This window comes from Melospiza melodia, chromosome 4 (genome assembly GCF_035770615.1).
Source record: "Melospiza melodia melodia isolate bMelMel2 chromosome 4, bMelMel2.pri, whole genome shotgun sequence".
Taxonomy (NCBI): Eukaryota; Metazoa; Chordata; class Aves; order Passeriformes; family Passerellidae; genus Melospiza; species Melospiza melodia.
Genome location: NC_086197.1, coordinates 55063581 through 55081716, shown reverse-complemented (window position 1 = coordinate 55081716; position 18136 = coordinate 55063581). Strand labels below are relative to the sequence as shown.

General features: G+C 40.0%; 1 protein-coding gene across 1 annotated transcript; it reads left to right on the top strand.

The window, feature by feature from the left end:
- The first annotated feature begins 228 nt into the window (after window positions 1-228).
- SLC25A17 (solute carrier family 25 member 17) lies at window positions 229-16247 on the top strand. Its single transcript, XM_063154597.1, has 9 exons — window positions 229-345; window positions 4000-4060; window positions 5045-5111; window positions 7514-7665; window positions 8675-8791; window positions 9490-9635; window positions 11492-11587; window positions 15091-15173; window positions 15635-16247. The coding sequence occupies exons 1-9, from the start codon at window positions 292-294 to the stop codon at window positions 15780-15782; spliced, it is 924 nt and encodes a 307-aa protein (XP_063010667.1). The 5' UTR covers window positions 229-291; the 3' UTR covers window positions 15783-16247.
- The last annotated feature ends 1889 nt before the right edge of the window (window positions 16248-18136 follow it).

The window sequence follows — 18136 nt, the reverse complement described above, 5'->3', positions numbered from 1 at the left end:
TGCTGGTGGAGAGAAAAGGCGCTATTGTAGCCACAGAGGAAGGACCAGGAGCGCATTTCCCGGGTGGCCCGGTGCTGTATTTTCCTGAAAATCCCCACGAACGAACGATCCCGGTCTCCCCCGCCGCTCCCCTGGCCGGGGCGGGCGCGGGGCGGGGCCGCGGGCGCACGTGACAGGGCGGGTGCCATGGCGGGCGCGGGGGCGGCGCGCGGCAGCCTAGAGCTGGCCGGGGCCGCGGGGCCGCCGGGCCGGGCCGAGCAGCCACAGCCACAGCAGCCGAGAGCCGCCGCGATGTCGTCCGTGGCCTCCTACGAGAGCCTGGTGCACGCCGTGTCCGGCGCCGTGGTGAGCGAGCGGGCGGGGGCGCGGGGCCCGGCGGGCGGAGCGGCCGTGGCGGCCTGGCGGGGGGCGCGGGCCGCCCGCTGCCTTTGTTCGGCCGGGACGGGCCGGGGAACCGGCCGGGGCTTGGCCGGGCTGGAGGCCGGGCCTGAGCAGCCGGAGGCACCTCTGAGGCAGCGGGAGCTGCCCCTCAGAAAGCCGGGTTGGCGCACCCGAGCTGGGCATCCCTTCGGTAAGCTCAGGCAGAGGGGCAGCGCCTCAGCTGTGCGATCGCAGAGCTGCCCCGAGCATCGCCCTCCTGCCGCGGCCTCGTACGAGCTCCTGAGTGCGGAGGGTGAGGCGGCTCTTGGGTGCTGATCGAAATGTAAAGCGGGCACAGTGCAGCCGGAGGAGGTATCTGTCCATCACTGAATTTAATTTTTCATGTGGTGCTTGTAAATTCAAAAGTCGCATTTAGTTTATGTAGATTTCCTAGTGTGCCCAGCCCTTGAATTTTTCTTTTCAGAGTGCTAGCTCTAAAAAGTAAATCAGCCTTCTGCTTCCAATAGATAAAGAATTTTAGTGCATGCTGGATTGGGCATACTGATGGATAGAAAGAACTTCTCGTGTCTCCTATAGGATGAAAGTTGCTAAATGTTATTGAACGACAAACACTGGAACAGGCTGCTCAGGGAGGTCATGGAGTCTCCCTCTCTGGGGACATTCAGAACCCACCTGGATTCATTCCTGTGTCACCTGCTCTGGGTGACACTGCTTTGATGTGGGGGGGTGAGACTGGGTCATCTCCAGGGGCTCCTTCCAACCGTGACAATTCAGTGTTTCTGTTATAAAGGCTGATTCTAAAAGGAAAAACAAGGCTTTAAGGGATGTTTTTGTTTTATTATAAATAAACACAAGATTTTTGTCTGCTCTTTAAATTGTTTTAAGTCTGCTTACTTAAGCATCAAAGGCAGTGGGGATTTTGTTTCCACTTTCAAAAACTGGAGCTTTCTCAAATGATCTCATTGTTGAAATACTACCCATTTTCCTTTTGCTGGCTTCTGCAGAAGTCAGTGATACTTTCTAGACCTTGCTGTTAGCTTCTCCCTTCAAATACAGATTGCTGTAGTCAGGCTGTGCCCCTGAACAGAGTTTGTGGTGTGAACCAAGCTTATACATCCAGTCATAGACTCAGAACTGTGTTGAGCTAATGCATCAGGAGCACATGTGAGACCACAACATGATAACTTTTGTTTGTAGTCTAATATACTGAAAGCTGATATACCTTCTAGGCAACCTAGTCAAATTTGAGATGAAGGAATATTTTTGTGAACAGTAAAAAAATAGCCAACACAAAACAGTGCTTGATTTCCTGTGAACTTTAATTAAATTACATAAGTATTCTTTAACTCTGCATGTAGCTGCAACATAATCTTCCTGTTGCAAAGCTATAGGGGTGAGAATTTCATGGGAGTATTATAGAGCAGTCAGGCTGCTTCATTAGCTAAATGGTGGCTGAAAAATAGCAATGAAACTTTTTTATATGTTTCACATTTTTTTGTTGTTACTATTTTTTATAAATCCAAGCTTCAGGCTGTGGTCCTGCACACATCTTTTTGGCAGCAATCACCTCAGGCCATTTATTCTGGCCACCTCTTGGCTACTGCACAGTTGTTTGTTGGGTGCTGTGACTGCCCAGTGAACTGATGTCCTGAAGAAGTAGCTCAGTGGAAAAAGTAGTTTTCAGCCAGATTAGTTTCTGTGTCTGCATCATTGTGTAGTGCCCAGGAAGTTATGCCGCCAGATTGGAGGAGGCAGGGGTGCAAATAGAGTTGACCAAGAGGCTGGGATTACAGGGACCAGCCTGTACCTGTCCCTGTGATTATTCAGTGGTAATGTGACTTGGCAAAGCCCCGAGATCCAGTGCTGACAGGCGTGGGGGGAAGGCTGACAGTGAGGCCTCACCCTTCCAGCGGTGCAGGGTAACACATGGCAGCATCTGTTCTGCACTCACTAGCATAATCTTACCTGCTGGTCTCAGTGCAGTTTAGCAAGGAATCTAAGACCCTCTTGAGGACTTTTGTTGTTGGGGAAAGGACTGGTCCTGTTTATCCCTCTTTTCCTTTCTTCTAGCCATGAAATCCTGTCTCTTCCCTATGATGCTTCAGGCAGCCTCCTCATCATGTAGTTGAGTTGTTCCATTTGTAAACCCAAGAGAAAAGTAACTTGGCTTTTCTATTTCCCTCAATTTTTTTAGCAAAAGAAGGGGAGAGGGTACAAGTTGTTTTTTATGTGTAATGATCTGCTAAGTCAGTTTAGTTGTCTCATTACAAGTCAAGCACTGGAACAGGCTGCTGAGAGAGTTGGTCAGTGCCCCTGCCTGGCAGTGTTTGAGGCATTTGGGAAATGCACTTAAGGTGCTTGAGCTGTTGGTCAGCCCTGAAGTGGGGTGGGGGCAGCAGGACTACGTGATCATTGCAGATCCTTTCCAAACATACTGTTCTGTGTCTTGTGGCCACACATCCATTGTGTCCTGTGTGACGCTACCTGGCTATTTCCCCATTTCCAGTTTCTAATTCTGTGTTGGTGCTGTGTGGTGCCTTGCATTGAGCCTGGGATCCAGGATAAATCTCACTTTGGGAGGATGGAAGCAGGGGAGGGCTGCAGGTTGTAGTGACTGTGCAGCCTTGCTCTGTGTGTAGGTGTAACTGCATTCTGAGGCTGTCTTCAAAGTTGCAGTAATGCAGCTCCCATTAGGAACAGCATTATGGCTCTTTCTGGCACTTTTTTTTTCTTTTTTTGTGCTGGCACTAACCTTGTAACTAAAATATATTTTTTAGAAATATTCAGTCAGATGGGTTCATTAATCCACTTGCTGTCCAGCTGGGTACATGGTAGGTGAGAATGATACAACACAGGACAAGTGGGAGAGCAGAATGAACTGTTTTGGCAAGAGCCCAAACTAAATGGGTTAAAATAACCAGGTAATTGTGGCCAAATCTTAAATTATGCTACCTAGTGTTAAAAAAAACTGGAGAAATTTAAGTCAACCCAGAATTGTTTTAGCGTGGAAACCTCATCAGAAAAATGAATCCTCTGTTGCTAGTTGTAGAGCTAGGTGCAAGCAGCCTGCTGAGGAGCTGGGGTATTTCCAGAGGCAGAGCTCACTTAAATGTATGGCATGAGACAGCTGTAGAAAAGCTCGAGTCACACTATGCACTGTAGTTTAAAAGCAGCATTGGGTGACTTGCTGTATCCCAGACCTTCCCACCATTTAAACAGTTGGCATGGCTGCTAACAGAAGAGGTTCCACAGCTTTAGCAGCCACCTGATGCGTGGGAAACAGGTTTACACCAAGCCACGGCCTTTTTGAGGCTAATAGGAGGTAGAGAAAGTTCAGTGTTTATTTTCTGATGCCACTAGATCAACTTTCAGGCTTCAAAAACTTTCTCTTTTGGCAAAAAGCTTTTAATGGTTTTAATTTTAGCTTGATCTAATGCAAGAGAAAAATAACCCTCTTTTGTAAGTATGGGACAAAAATGTGTTATGTGTGGAGTTTATCCCCTTTTTAAACTTACTCAGCAGACTGATTTGGGGGCAAGAAGTGAAGAGTTACAAAAGTCTAGCAGGCACTGTATAAGCAACTGATACACTATGCAGCCAGTTTATTTTGTTTTTCAGGGCAGTATGACTGCAATGACTGTATTTTTTCCTTTGGATACAGCTAGACTTAGACTTCAGGGTAAGTGTCAAAATCTAGTTTCTTTGTACAATGGCATTTCTGTTCATCTTGGCCTGGGCATTTGTAAGGGAGGTTGTAGTGGGGGTGGTCTACATGAACAGGAGTCTTACTTGTATCACATTAACACTGTTTTTCCAGGTAAAGGTAATTCTTCCTGTTGAAAGTTGGGCAACATTTTAATTAGCTGAAAAGGTTATGTGCTCTGTGGCTTTTAAATGATTATCTAAGACCAAAGACAAAAACAGAGATGAAAGATTGCGTAGGATTATATTTGTGAGTTGTTGTTTTTGGCTGCTGAGAACACTTTGAAATGCGGGGCAATATAATGAAAAACAGAATTATTGAGAGGATGAATTAAAGGGAAAATCCAGGGTTAGAATTGGGATTAGGAATATCTAATGTTTACAGAAATGCATCTGGAATATGAACTGTGTTCTGAAACTCTATCTTCTAATCTAAAGTCTCAGACTCAGCAAGCATTTTAGAGCTATGACTAAAGCTCTGTTAAGAACTGGAGGCAGATTATCAGCCAGGTTGTCAGAAGTATGGGTTGAGAAATGAATAGCTTTCAGTGCAGGAAGAGCCTGCTTTGCTGAGGCTTAGCTGTTTGCAGATGAGCTATAGGCGATTGCTCTGCTACTGGTGCTGGTCTGATGTCCAAGGAATAATTTTGAGAGCAGTTAGGCAGGCCCAATTCTAGCCCTCTACCTAAGGGGAACCTAGTTTGAGTTCATGTTGCAACTACTGGAATTGGTGATTAGAGATACCCTGGAGCACAACAGAACCTGTCAGTCTGAGGAAGAATAAAAAAAGGAAGTAGCCTTACCTAGCAAATGAAAATAAGGAGAAATAGGGTATTTCTGTCCTTTATGAGGAAGAAGAAACATGTGCTTGTAGGGTATATTCAGAATTGCAAGGATAAGGACTTGAAAAAGAGTGCTAAAATTTTGAATAATCTAAAAGTTTGATTGTTTTGCTTTCCAGTTGATGAGAAACGGAAGTCAAAGACAACACCGGCCGTCCTTTTGGAAATAATCAAAGAGGAAGGCCTGTGAGTAGATATTGATTTTCTGTTTGTCTTCATGGAGATAAGCTCTAAAACTAATTTGAATATGCTTTTAAAGTGAAACAATTAGCCTGTATCTGTGTGGACAGATTTTTGTTCCAGATTGAAATGTCTCCACACAAGTGTGATATGACTTGCATAATCTTATGTGTTCATCATTAGCTAACTAGGATTAACTTTCTTGAGCACCTTATGCAATTGATCTGTTCAGTGATGTAACTGTGCCTTCATTAGTGAGGTAGCTGTGCCTCCTCAGAAATGCAAATGTACCTTCATATACCTGATCAACCAGCTTTGTCTGCCTGGATTCTTGGGTGTGTCAATTTCTCAATAGCCAAGATGAAACTCCTGGATAACTGAGCCACTTTCAAGAGAGCTCAGACATGTTTCCCAGTTGGAAGGTTTTTATTTTCTCCTAAGCATGTAGAAGTAAACAACACATGACACTTTATGCTGGTGGGATTTAACATCTGTCTAAAAACAGTTAACTTTCAGCTGTGCTGTGCTTTAGTATTTGTCATAGTCTGAGCCGAGTTGGCTGGGAAAAACAGTTTTATGCCTTTCCTTGTTAGAAGTATTTTCCTAATGGAATCCCTGAAACTCTTAAGTAGACTGGTGCTTGCAGGACATTGAAGCTGATGAAAGTTTAACTTGGCCCATAATGCTGTGTCACCTTTGAACTTGGGCAGATGTATGCATGAAGAGTTCTCTGCCAGTTGATCTCTCTTGTTCACATTCCCACATTACCTCTGTCACATGAGGGTGGCAAGTAAACTTCAATTAAAAAAAAAAAAGAAAGAAAAAAGTAAAAAAGAAAAATGAAGTAATTAACCAAGGTGGAAAGACTGCTAAAGTGATCATCCTACTTTGCCTGTGAGAGAGAAAAATCAGGAGCTCTGGCAAGAGAGGAACATTGTTTCTTCCAAAGGTATTGGGAAGGCCTGACAAAGCAATGGTTCTAATTTAGAGAAGTGTCTGAAGTTACAAAAGAAAGTCTAAACAGCAACAAATCTGAAATATGATGTGAGATCATAAACATCTTGTTCACATTAGCTTGTAGAGTCATGTCTCATTACCATACTTTTGTGAGACTGCTCTTCTCATCTAGATAAAGCAAATAGGTTGAGCTGAAGGACTTGCTGCAGAAGTTTCAGACAGCTTTTTCCCTGCTCTTCCATCCTTTTCTAAGTGATCTGAAAGGTGTTCACTAGTGTACACCAAGTTTTTCTTGCAGTGAATCATGGATGCTGCTACTGACAACTTAAGTAATTAAAATAAACTCATGGGGTTTTAGTTTCATGTTTTGTACTACAAGATGTTTCATTTGAAAATCATCAGAAGTCATTCCTAATAAATCAATCAAGCCCAAACTAACACTCAGAGGGCATAAACCCTAGAGGATGTTTCTCTCTTTCTTTTCCAGCACAGAAGAGATAGATAATGTAAGAATTGTTGTAATTTGGCTTATGAATAACTGCATAGTCAGTTAATTTGTAACTGTCTGGTTAGCTAAGCCTGTAACTTCAGAAGCAGTTGTAACAATAAGATGTATTCCCAGCTACATGGGAGGGAGAAGCACTCATGGATTTGAGGTGAAAAAGTAGCATTTACATTTTAAGCAAAGTCAGATGTGGTGTTTACCAGGCTTGCATCTTTTACAGTCTTGTTGGAGATCCTTAAATTCTACATACTCCTAGTATTTAATGAATTCTGAAGAGCCTCCATAGCTACTGTTGTTGGGGTGATTTTTTTATGCTTTTAACATGATACCAGCTCTCTACCTGTTCTGTGCAACTCCAGTGAAGGTGTGTATCCATATCTTTTTTGGATGTGTTGTAGAACATGTTGGGAATGTAGGACAGCTGTTGAAGTGTCCCTGTTTTTCAGGATCATCAGGCCTGTTAGAGAAGAGAGCTTTGTTAGGCAGATGTTGCGAAATCATTCCTAAATCAAGACAGGTTTAGGTGATAATTCAGTTTTTCATCTGTGATTAATCTAGTTAAATTTAGCTAGGTAATGTCTTTTACTTACTTACCTGACTGATTTGCCCTAGATTTTACAGTAAGGCATTTGTTAGAAATTCTTCCCACCTGTGTATCTTCTGTCCCCAGGTTGCATCTTTTGCCAAACTCTCCTAGGAGGAGTATATGGATTTCAGTAACTTAGTCTTCAGTTTTTAAATTTAATGTGAGAATCCAGATACTTTTTTTCCTTACTCAGGAGTTAAGTATGGTTTGTTACCATTGCTGATAAAGACATATCTAGGTAGTACTTCCTGTAGTACACAGCATTGTATCTCTGGGATCCTCCACCAGCACACAAAATCAGCCAGATCAGCCACATAAATACTTCACTGATTCTTACTGTGACTTTTTGCTCTCCATTAGGTTGGCACCATATCGAGGATGGTTTCCTGTTATCTCCAGCCTTTGCTGCTCCAATTTTGTTTATTTTTATACATTTAATAGTCTTAAAGCCCTCTGGGTCAAAGGTCAGCATTCAACCACTGGAAAAGACTTGGTTCTTGGGGTTGTTGCAGGTAATACTTTAAAATCTCCATTTTGTCAAGAATGTATTTTTGGTAGATTCTATCTAATGATTTTCTTTATGAAGTCCTTTGGAGGCCACTCTGAGTGCTCACCCCTCCCACTGTATGCAGACCTGCTTCTTCGTGATTGCTCCTCTGTGTCATCCCTGCCTCCTAAGGAATTGTATAAACCATTCCTGTTGTGAATTCTGGCACAAAGCAGTGGTCTTGTGGCTTAGCATGATATTTGTCTGATGTGGTGCTTACCAGGTATCTAAGCTTCAGCACTAGGATGCTGAAGAAAAGGGAGAGGTGATAGTTGGGTTCTTTCCAGAGGAAAAGATATATGCCAATTCTGAATTAATTTCAATTACAGTAAGAAATTTTAATGTAAGAATTTGGGTGTCAGTTTTCGGACTTGGTTTTGGGTTGTCCCCTGAAAGTGACAGGAAGTTCCTAGTTATATACAGGTCCAGTGGCACCAAATGCTCTTTTATTCTATCCTCTTATGTGAATGCTGCAGTGCCTTCTTTGAAGGGATGATAACATTTGTGACTTTTCTAGCACACCCAGTGTGAAAAGTTACCACTGTGGGCTTTGTGTTTGCCAGTGATATTCTTCAGGGACCATTGATCATGCAAATGCATAGAATCAAGCTGATTAAAAAAAAACAACCTGTAAAAAGACCCCTGGGTTTGTGGATTTTTTGGGGGTTGGGGGGGAGTTGGTAGTTTCTTATACTTTCAGTGTAGGTATAGTGACTGTCTGAATAGCTGCAGGAAGTAAGGAAGGAAATTCTTAAGCTGGCTCTATGTCTGTGGTAGAATTCCATATATTTTGGAACAAAGGCTACAGGAATTAGGGTACGAATTACCATTTACTTTTCCCATATGTTGTGTTGGTTTTATTCCCTCTTCCTACCAGAAATTTCAGTAGCATGTGAATCAGGGGAAGAAAAGGGGATTAAAAAAAGTTTTGAAATATTCTCTGCTGATTTTCTTTGTGCTGTGTTTTGCATTAGGAGTAGTGAATGTACTCCTGACCACCCCTCTCTGGGTGGTGAACACACGCCTGAAGCTGCAGGGAGCAAAATTCAGAAATGAAGACATTGTACCAACCAATTACAGAGGCATAATAGGTAAGCACCTGTTGTTGTCTTCAACCAAAGAGAAGTTCATGAAGTGAAATGTATCAAGGACTTTGAAGACTTCTGTTCTTTATGAACGATTTCACCCTGTAATCTCTGTGCTGCTCTGTCACTTTGCAGTCATTGAGTTTTACAGGAAACCAGACTTGGCTATTTGTGATGGAATTAAGATTTTGCAGTGTGCACTCCTGTAACCTTTGCAGGGGCAGATATGTTATCATACAGATAATGGAGCAGTAGTGAGCTCCATGAAGTGATAGCTGGGAGTCTGTTTGGACAGACAGTCTGAAAATTAAACTTCACTCACCTTAATCTCTTAATCACATGTTCAGGCTTTTAAAACCTTCTTTTAAAACCAACCAACCAAATAACATTACTGTTATTTTGAAGAAGGTTTGGAAGACCTTAATGTGGATTCCACACTTGTAAAAGAATAGAGGGGGCTGCCTGAGCAGATGATTAGTTTTGTGTATGTTAATGGTGGTGCAAACAAGAACCTCCTTTGTCACTACCTTTCTCTTAACTTCTGGATTAAAATGAAAGTTTAGTTAAAAATGCTTGCATAAAGGACTGCAGTGGATTTTTATACACTTGGAATATTAGACTTTAAGAGTAACTTCTCATATCTTTTATATTCGGAGTTTTGTACTCAAAATATTAATAGTTTTTTTCCTCACCTTTTGTCTCAGATGCTTTTCATCAAATAGTCCGAGATGAAGGAGTCTTAGCTCTGTGGAATGGTACTTTCCCCTCCTTGCTGCTGGTCTTCAATCCTGCAATACAGTTTATGTTTTATGAAGGCTTTAAACGAAAGCTTTTGAAAAAGCAGCTGCAAGTGAGTATGTTTTGAGGCCAGGTGATGAAGGTGCTTTGTTACAAGACAGGATTTTTGATATGCATCATTTGAACAAATTCAGAATAATGGGTTTGGTTTTGGTTCTAGTATTTTCAAGTGGTTTTTTGAATTAGTTTGTCTAAAAAGGGTTCAGCATAATGAAATTATATGGGAATCTTTCATGTCCCTAGGGAAGAGATTCCTGTAATTAATTCTTCTACCTGTAAAATAGAACTGAACCTCTTCTCCACATTTCCTTGCATATATTCACAGGTCTTGATTAAAAGTAGAGATTTCAATTCTAATGTATCTTTTATAAGTATTTACATACTGACTGTTTTGAAGTCTGCTTTTAACACTTTTTGCGGCAAATAATTACTTTTTTTTCTTGAAGACCTCAAAAATAATTACATTTTCAATGTAATTTTTCTAGAAATGGACACTAGAATTAAATGTAGCATTGCAACCATTCCTTCCTGATTTTCTAAATAGAAGTGCAATCGCTTTTCTGTCCCTTCTTTATACTGCTCTTCTTTTTCCTTGTCTATATCAGATATGGAATCTCAGCTGAACTCCTGTTCCTTTTATGTTCCAGCAAACTGGAAAGCATTTGTATTACATTTTCAGATAATGTCATATTATATCTTTAAGATGCTTTGCTGTTAATTAGTGATTTTAGAATGTTAGGTTATACCAGTATGTTACCAAGCCATCTTGTTTTTCCCCCAAGACATGGTGAGATTATTTTTACATGAGATTTTTACATCATCAATGAGGCTTGGGTTTTTTACTGTCTTTAGTTAATACTGCAGCTGTAGCAGCCTATTTGTACCTGATGGATCTACTCCATTACATTATGCACATTTTTGCACGATGAGCTTAGCTTCCATCTGCATTGTTATTTTCTTGTTGGCTAATAACATACTTATTTATGTATTTATTTCTTGTGTTTCTTTTAAATTACTTAGTTCCACCTTAAATTAGGACATTTCTTTGTCCGTGATCAGTGAAGAGAGGGTATAATTTTTTTCCAGCTCGAAATGGTAATTTTTATTTTGAAAAACATTTTTCTTCTATGTGCTTGTTTCCTGGTTGTCCTAAATATAGCAGGTTGACCTTTTTAAAAATGTGCATGTGTAAGTGTATTTTTGATTGCAATCAATATATTTTAGAATATATTTTGAGCTTGTTTTGATATGGGCATCTACTTACATTCAGTGATTAATTCTCACTGTTAGACTGAGATGCACTGTAATCAGCATAGGCTGTAACAATGGATTTGGTACGTCCTGGAGCAGTGCGAGCTTTGGAGCTGAGCGTGGGCTTCAGCAGGGGTTCTTGACTAAAAGGGGATGAGATTTTTAGCCTATGGCATCAAGACTAAAATTCTGCCTGGGAGTGTAGTGGTTATGTCTCAGGAATACAGAGTGGTGTTCAAGGAATCTTTTGCTGTCACCTTTTCACAAGTACTGTATGACTTTTTGGTTTCACTGTTGCAAAAACTGAGATGCTTATTGACTGATGGTATGTTTAAATGATACTTCCTTATCTTTTGTCTACTCTTGGTGCTTTGAAGGGGTCTAATTGTATGGCCTTATAGCAACAGTAATCTAGTTATATTGAGAAATGCAAAACCAGGTAGAATTTACAAATAAACTTAAGAGGTGGTAAAGTTAATTGAACCATAACCAACTCTATAAAATGAGAAGACCCTGAGATTTCATGAAATCTTTATGCCAAAGATCCTTAGATAATCTGGTAGCAGGTACCAGTACAGAATCTAAATACAAATACAAATGGGTAATTGGCTATTTTGGTACTATGTGCAGTAAATTTGTTCTTAATCTATTGAACAGCTCACGTCTTTGGATGCTTTTGTCATTGGTGCAATCGCCAAAGCAGTTGCCACCACCCTCACTTATCCTCTGCAGACAGTACAGTCAATTCTGCGGGTAAGTAATCATTTCATTTCATGGCAGCTCTGCCTCTGACTTGGTCTGTATCATGCAAGCCTTGTTTTTATTTGTGTTAATGGACCCATTGTTTTGGGAGGCATTTTTCCCAATGCAGGTCACTGATTAGAATGGCTTTCCTCTTTGGTTTTGACAGGGCTTGATATACTGGTGCACATTTGTTTCAAGTTGCTGGTAGGATTGCCAGTGTGTTGCATTGGTACAGTGTCCCAGAGAAGCTGATGCATTGTACTGCTTTTAGGCACTGCAGAAATGTACATTTACTTATTGGAATATAAATGGAAAATGTGTCAAGTGGGAAGTTAAAATTAAATCTTCTAAAACCAGTCTGTTTCCAGATGACCTATGGTAATTTTAAAAAAAAGTTCTATTCATAGATTTTGTTGTTCAGATGATGGTCTGACCTTGTCAGTGCCCAGAATGTGATTCATCAGAGGAAGCTGAGCTCCCTCATAAATAATACCTTTAGCCATTTGCCTGGCCATGTAGGCTAATTGTAGTGGTAATGGAAACACTTGCATTTATTCTGACTTGCAATTTGTACATAGGCTGGATAATGCTGCTGCATTCAGAGTGTACCAATATTGGTGTAATATTGACACAAGACAAAACTGGGGAGTAGGAGGGAAGGAGACCTGGCCACATGTAAGCATATTGTACTTAAACTTGTGTGTTTTAAACTCTGTAGCAGTTAAATATTAATAAGTGTTTCCACATGAAATATATTTTCCTAAATAAGGAGGAGCCTTAACTTGCCTCTACAGTAAAGCCATTGTGTATGTTCTAAAACTTGGACAAATTTGGAGAATGAGTTGAATTGCTGAAAACAAGCCTTCCATGCTAAGAGTATCACTTTTCAGACCTCTCTAATAAGGGAATTTTCATGTTAATTGTTCATCTGGAAAAAGTAATTTTCAAGCAAGTTTTGTAATAATTCGTAACTCTCTAATTAGAGTGTAATAAATGTATCTTGATTTTTGGTAACCTGTGAAAAAGTAGTTAGGATGCTATATTTCAAAGCAAGAGGATTTGGATATACTTACTGTGTAATTTTTATCAGCAGTCATCTTTTCTGAAGTTTTCATAATTTTTGATCAGCTGCCTTTCAATGCCTTATCCTGTTTTAACAGCCTGGGCACATCTCAGTAGCTAAACTAACAACACAGACTTCTGTTACTGGAATGGCAGATACAGAAAAACATTTAAATAAAAATAGCTCTGTTTGGATAAGTTGCAACATCAGTCTGTTTTTAATTTGTGATAATTCTGTTTGCTCCTGATGTGAAGGAGAACTGGAAGGAAAGTTGGAGTGCTCTGTTTTAGCCACAGAACAGCTTCAGCCCTCATTCCTTTCCATGGTTCCTACAGAAGTGGTTACAGTCTTGAGGCTTCATCTTTTTTCTGTCTCCATTTAGCTTTTTGAACAAAATTCTTCTGACTCTTAATGACAGTGTAAAAAGAAGAAAAAAAAAATCCAGTGCCAGTCCATCCTCTCCCTGTGATGATGGGGAGCACAAGGACCCTGTGTCTAGTTCTGCAGTCACTAGGGGTGACTTCTGTCCCTTTGCTCTATGAAAGAATAGCCAGGAGCCCTGAACACATCTGTTGAGGACAGCAAAAATGTGTGTCTGGGACATCTGTGCTGTCCAGTTCAGACTTGCTATATTTTGTAATGTGTTTTCTAATCTAAAGTTGGCATTGTTCTAGTTGATGACGTTTTTGTCACTCACACTAAGCAATGTTAAAAAAGGTTATGAGTAAAGGTTTAGTATTTTCAGAACTAATATTCTGCATGAAAAAAAGTTGCAGTTTTTTTTTAAATAATTTTAGCAGATTTGCACACAAACTAATATAAGCTCCATATAATTCATATAAACTTACACATCGTAACTAAGTTCTCTCATCAAACTAATACAGAACATTTTTTTTCCTTTTTAACCTTAAACCTTTAGAAACTTACTCTTTTTTAGAACTTATTAGAGATCTTTGTAGTAAAGTCTTTACACCTTTGTTTTCAACTCTTTGGCACAGTTCTCTTCTTACTGTCATATAATGAACAGTTATCCTGTGTAATTGACAGTGGTAGCAGCTTTGCCATTTCTTACTTCTCCCAGTCATTAAAACTATGTGACACTGGTGTTACTCATTCTGCAGTGAAACTGTTCTTTGGCCTATGTCTCAGTAAAGAGCAGATAAATTAAAGTTGCCTCTGGAGGTACAGCAATACCATTAATGTTCTCAGTGATCCCAGAAGAAAAAGTTCTCTTAAAAATGGAAGTCTTTTTTCTCTGTTATAGAGAATGCTAATCCTTTTGGGAAGTCTTCTGCAGTAAATACTGAAGTGTTAACATTCTAGTGAAAAATTAATTATTTTCTTCTCTCTTAATGCCCTTTGTAGTACAAAAATTGTCCAGTGGTGGAGAAAAGAGGAGAATGAGGCACCTAATGGTGGTGTGAAAGCCTGTGTGTAATCTGGCTTTCTGCTGTCTAGTGATTTCCACTAGCATTCTGTTGCTGCTCTTTCCTCCCAAGTTATTAAAACACATAGTAAAGCCTCTATCATCTTGCATTCTCTTAAAATTTCTGAGCTGCCTTAATCAGCTGGAATACTTTACCTACTGTCAATGGTAATTTCTTACACATAAGAAATAGCAGTTGCCTCAACATGTTCTGGGGAAAAGCTCATCCAACATGCAGTTACTCAAGTTCACCGTTCTTCTTTAGCACAGAAGCTTAATACAGTCTTCAAAAGCTATTAGCCTGTGCTGCTACAAATACAAGTGTACCAACTCTTGTATATTAATAATTCATAGTTACAGCTTGCTGGCAGTGCTATCAACCTGTATCAGATAAAAGTATCAATGAATGCTTGAAAAGGACTTGCTGAAATTACTAGTTTAACTCTACAGCAGCAGCAGTCATGCCTACTGAAAACCAGCTTGGCCATAAGCAAGTGTAGTGAGTAAAAAAGAAATATTATTTAGGCCAGGTAGGTAGATGAAACAATTTTGAATTCTTCCACAGCAGCTCACACATAAGTGCTCCAGGACCATTGCTGGGCAGATAAATTGTGTGTTTGACTGTGGAGTCTCAATGTAGTAATGACTTGCAGGTGTGTGAGGGTCTGTATCTTTGTGAAGTAAAAGCTGAGAAAGACAGAAAGAACTTGCTTTGAGTGTCATAACCCTACTAAGACTCTGCAAATTATGCTTTTGAGATCTTGAAAACTGCTTCCTCCAGAGCAACTGAAAGAGAGGAAATATTTATTAGAATCCATTTTAAAACCAAACCAAATTACAGTAGTATGTACAGTTTTAATGTTTGCAGTGTGAGCTTTGGCCTCTGTTCTCTGCTCGTAGTTATGTAATGTGGAAAATGTTTAAAGAGGTTTCAGGTAGGCTCTCCAGATTTCATGCATGTGTGATGTTCTCTGCCAAGCACATGGGGATCTAGTACAGCAAAATACTCTTCCTTTTTTTCAGTTTGGACGTCACAGGCTGAACCCAGAGAACCGAACACTGGGCAGTCTTAGAAATGTTCTTTACCTTCTTCAACAGAGAGTGCGGTGAGCTTTCCCATTTTATTTCTCCTACCATGATAGAGAAAATTTGACTTATTACTAACACTGTGAAAATGTTGCTGGGTCTGGATTTTGTTTCCTTTTGCCTCCCTTAAACTTGACATTTGAGTCAACCTGGTTTTTGTAATATATTGTAGAGTAGGCGCACAAACCCAGATTCTCCTAAATGTCTGTACAGTAAGTGACATCAAGGATACATATGGATGCTAATTCATTTCACCTCTCAACTTGAAAAGATGCAGGTTTCTTGCACAAAGGACCTTAAGTTTCTGCAGAATTTTTTCTTTAAAATATTACTAAACATAGCTGGCTTAAGGTCAAGAATGGGTTTAAGATTCCTACAGTTGGTCATCAACTTGTAATATTGATTCTTCTCTGCAGTGTACTGATTTACTTACAGGAAGCTGTTCATGCTTGTTCTTGTTTGTATTTTTTCTCCTCCGTAGGCGTTTTGGGTTAGTGGGACTCTACAAAGGCCTTGAAGCAAAGCTCCTGCAGACAGTCCTCACTGCTGCTCTAATGTTTCTGGTGTATGAGAAACTGACTGCAGCCACCTTCACAGTCATGGGATTAAAGCACTCGCGCAGACATTGAGGAGGAGCCTATGCCAAAGATTCTGGGGTCTAGAAAACACATTCCATTTCTGAGACCTGGCTGGGTAAACAAAGGGTCCTCACTTTCTCTGCTTCTCTTTTTAGCCACCTTTATCTCCAGTATTTGAAGAAGTCTGGAATATGCTCATAGGACCTGTTGCCACGAATTCAGGGATAGCCCATTCCCTATTGTTCTGTGTACTCACCATGTTAAGAAAAAACCAGAGACCTTATTTAAGCACTTGACCTGAAATGTAAACTATTATGTGATTTGGTAATTTGGTTTATATTCTTGGCAAGAATGACTGTCTCTCACTATACTTTCTTCTTTGCCCTCAAATTGTCCTCAACTATTCTTGGATCTTTATCTTCTTTCAGCAGCTGGTGGGGCTGGTTTTGTGTTATTTTCCTTGACCTGTGTTTGTCACTTCATATTTGGTTCATTAAAATAATTCATAAAGAATAACATTTTTGGCATGGTTTTCTTTTACCTGCAAGTATGTTTGTGGCACAGGATCTGCTGTTGCCCCAAATACCTGGTGATGAGGTCTCTGAACTGCTGGAATGGATATTAGAAGTGAGTATACAATCTGTCTTCTTGAATGCAGATACTGGCTAGATGGGAGGAAGATAATCTCTTGCTTTTTCAAGCAGAGTCTCTCAAGCTGCCTCAAGAAGATGGGCTTGCTACAGAAATACATGAAGTTTTATGACCCTATTCTTTGTGAGAATATGTGAATTCACACCATGTTCTTATGCAGACAGGGGGCACTGCTTCAGAAGTGCTATGCCTGCTCAAAAATGTGCTTTGTTTATTTTTCCACTGATATTCCCAGGCCATAAAGCCTAAAATGTGTATGTTCTAACATGTGTATGTTCTTTTTGCATAGTTTTGGTCAGTATTCCTAGACTCTAAAATCCAAATTGAATTGTGCTCTGTCAGTTGTTAAGTTAGCAGTAGGATTGTTCTGAAGAATAGTTTTCTATTTGAAGTATTGAAAAGTTTCATGGCAGTTTTAACACCAAGAATGTCTAGAAGGGGGAGAAGACTTGAATGCTGCAGGATTTAGAATTGCAAAATGGCACCTGTTTCTGGAGTATCAATTGAGTCCATTTTAAAAATGAAATAGTAAAATAATTCTGCAGATAATGTCTTTTGAACAAGTGCCTTCTTTTAAGAGTATTGAGAGGATCTATACAAGAATACCCTTAATTCAATGCTGGTTGACTTTCGGTCCAAGTGGGATTTACATAGACAAGTAAGAATAAAAAAGTGCAATAAGCTGTAATTATACTTTCTTAAAGGATGAAAGTGAAAGACTGGAGACCTCACCACTGGAAAAGAATGAATCACAATTCTGAAAATTTCAGTGAAAATACTTTTTTGTACTGAAATGAGGTGCCGTGTGGAAAGGTAGTCTGCTGTCATTTGGGTGTTTTTAATCCGAAATTTGGAATTGGTAGTATGGCTCTTGATAAGCTACCTCACCTTGGAATTCCTGCTGTCAGAATGGTTGTGGGGAAGCAGAGTGGTTCTCGTGCCAGTCTGGCTGAAATCTGCCAGGAGCTGGAGTTCAGCACCTTGAACCTTTCTGCTCTGTGACATGAGGGAGCAATTCATGTAGAGGTATTTTTCTGGTTGCTCTACCTGAAAGAAGAAACTAAATGCTTGCTAGCATTTACTAGCCAAAAAATACTTGTCTACCTGCCAGTGTGGATTCAAAGGGATAAAGTATTTCCTGTTTGCAAAAAAGCAGAATCAGAAGCCCTGTGTGAAAGTGTGCTGGTCTTGGCTGTGTCTGTGTTACCTGGACAGACCATTAAGCCTGGAACAGACGTTCTGCCCTAATCTCTCTACTTGGCTCTGCTGACCAATTATAGTGAAACAGTTTCATAAAGGAATGAAAGCAAAAGTTACTGAAGCTGGGAGCATCTCAGGTCTTTTAATGGTTGACCTGTGGCATTTAAAACTTTTTTGCTTCTGCATTATCTGGTATTGATTCAGACATTAAACTGAAATAACTGAAAAACAAACAACTTAACCTTGTGTGACTGAGCCAAAATGCAGATGGTTGAGGAATTGTTAAGTCATTTATTCAATTGGCAGGCAAATATTCATGTTGCAGCTGGTACCTCTACCTAAGTTTTCTCAGATGTAATTTGAACAGATTATGACATTTCTGTTAGGCTGCCTAAGACTATTTCAGTGTTGGTGAGTATTTTTGACATTAAAAAAATCCATAATTTATCAAGCAAACTATGAGAGACTATTTTTCATCTTGATACTGGAGATGTAATTCATCCTTGGTGGATACATACTGTCCAGAAATGAAAACTAAATAAAATAATTCTATT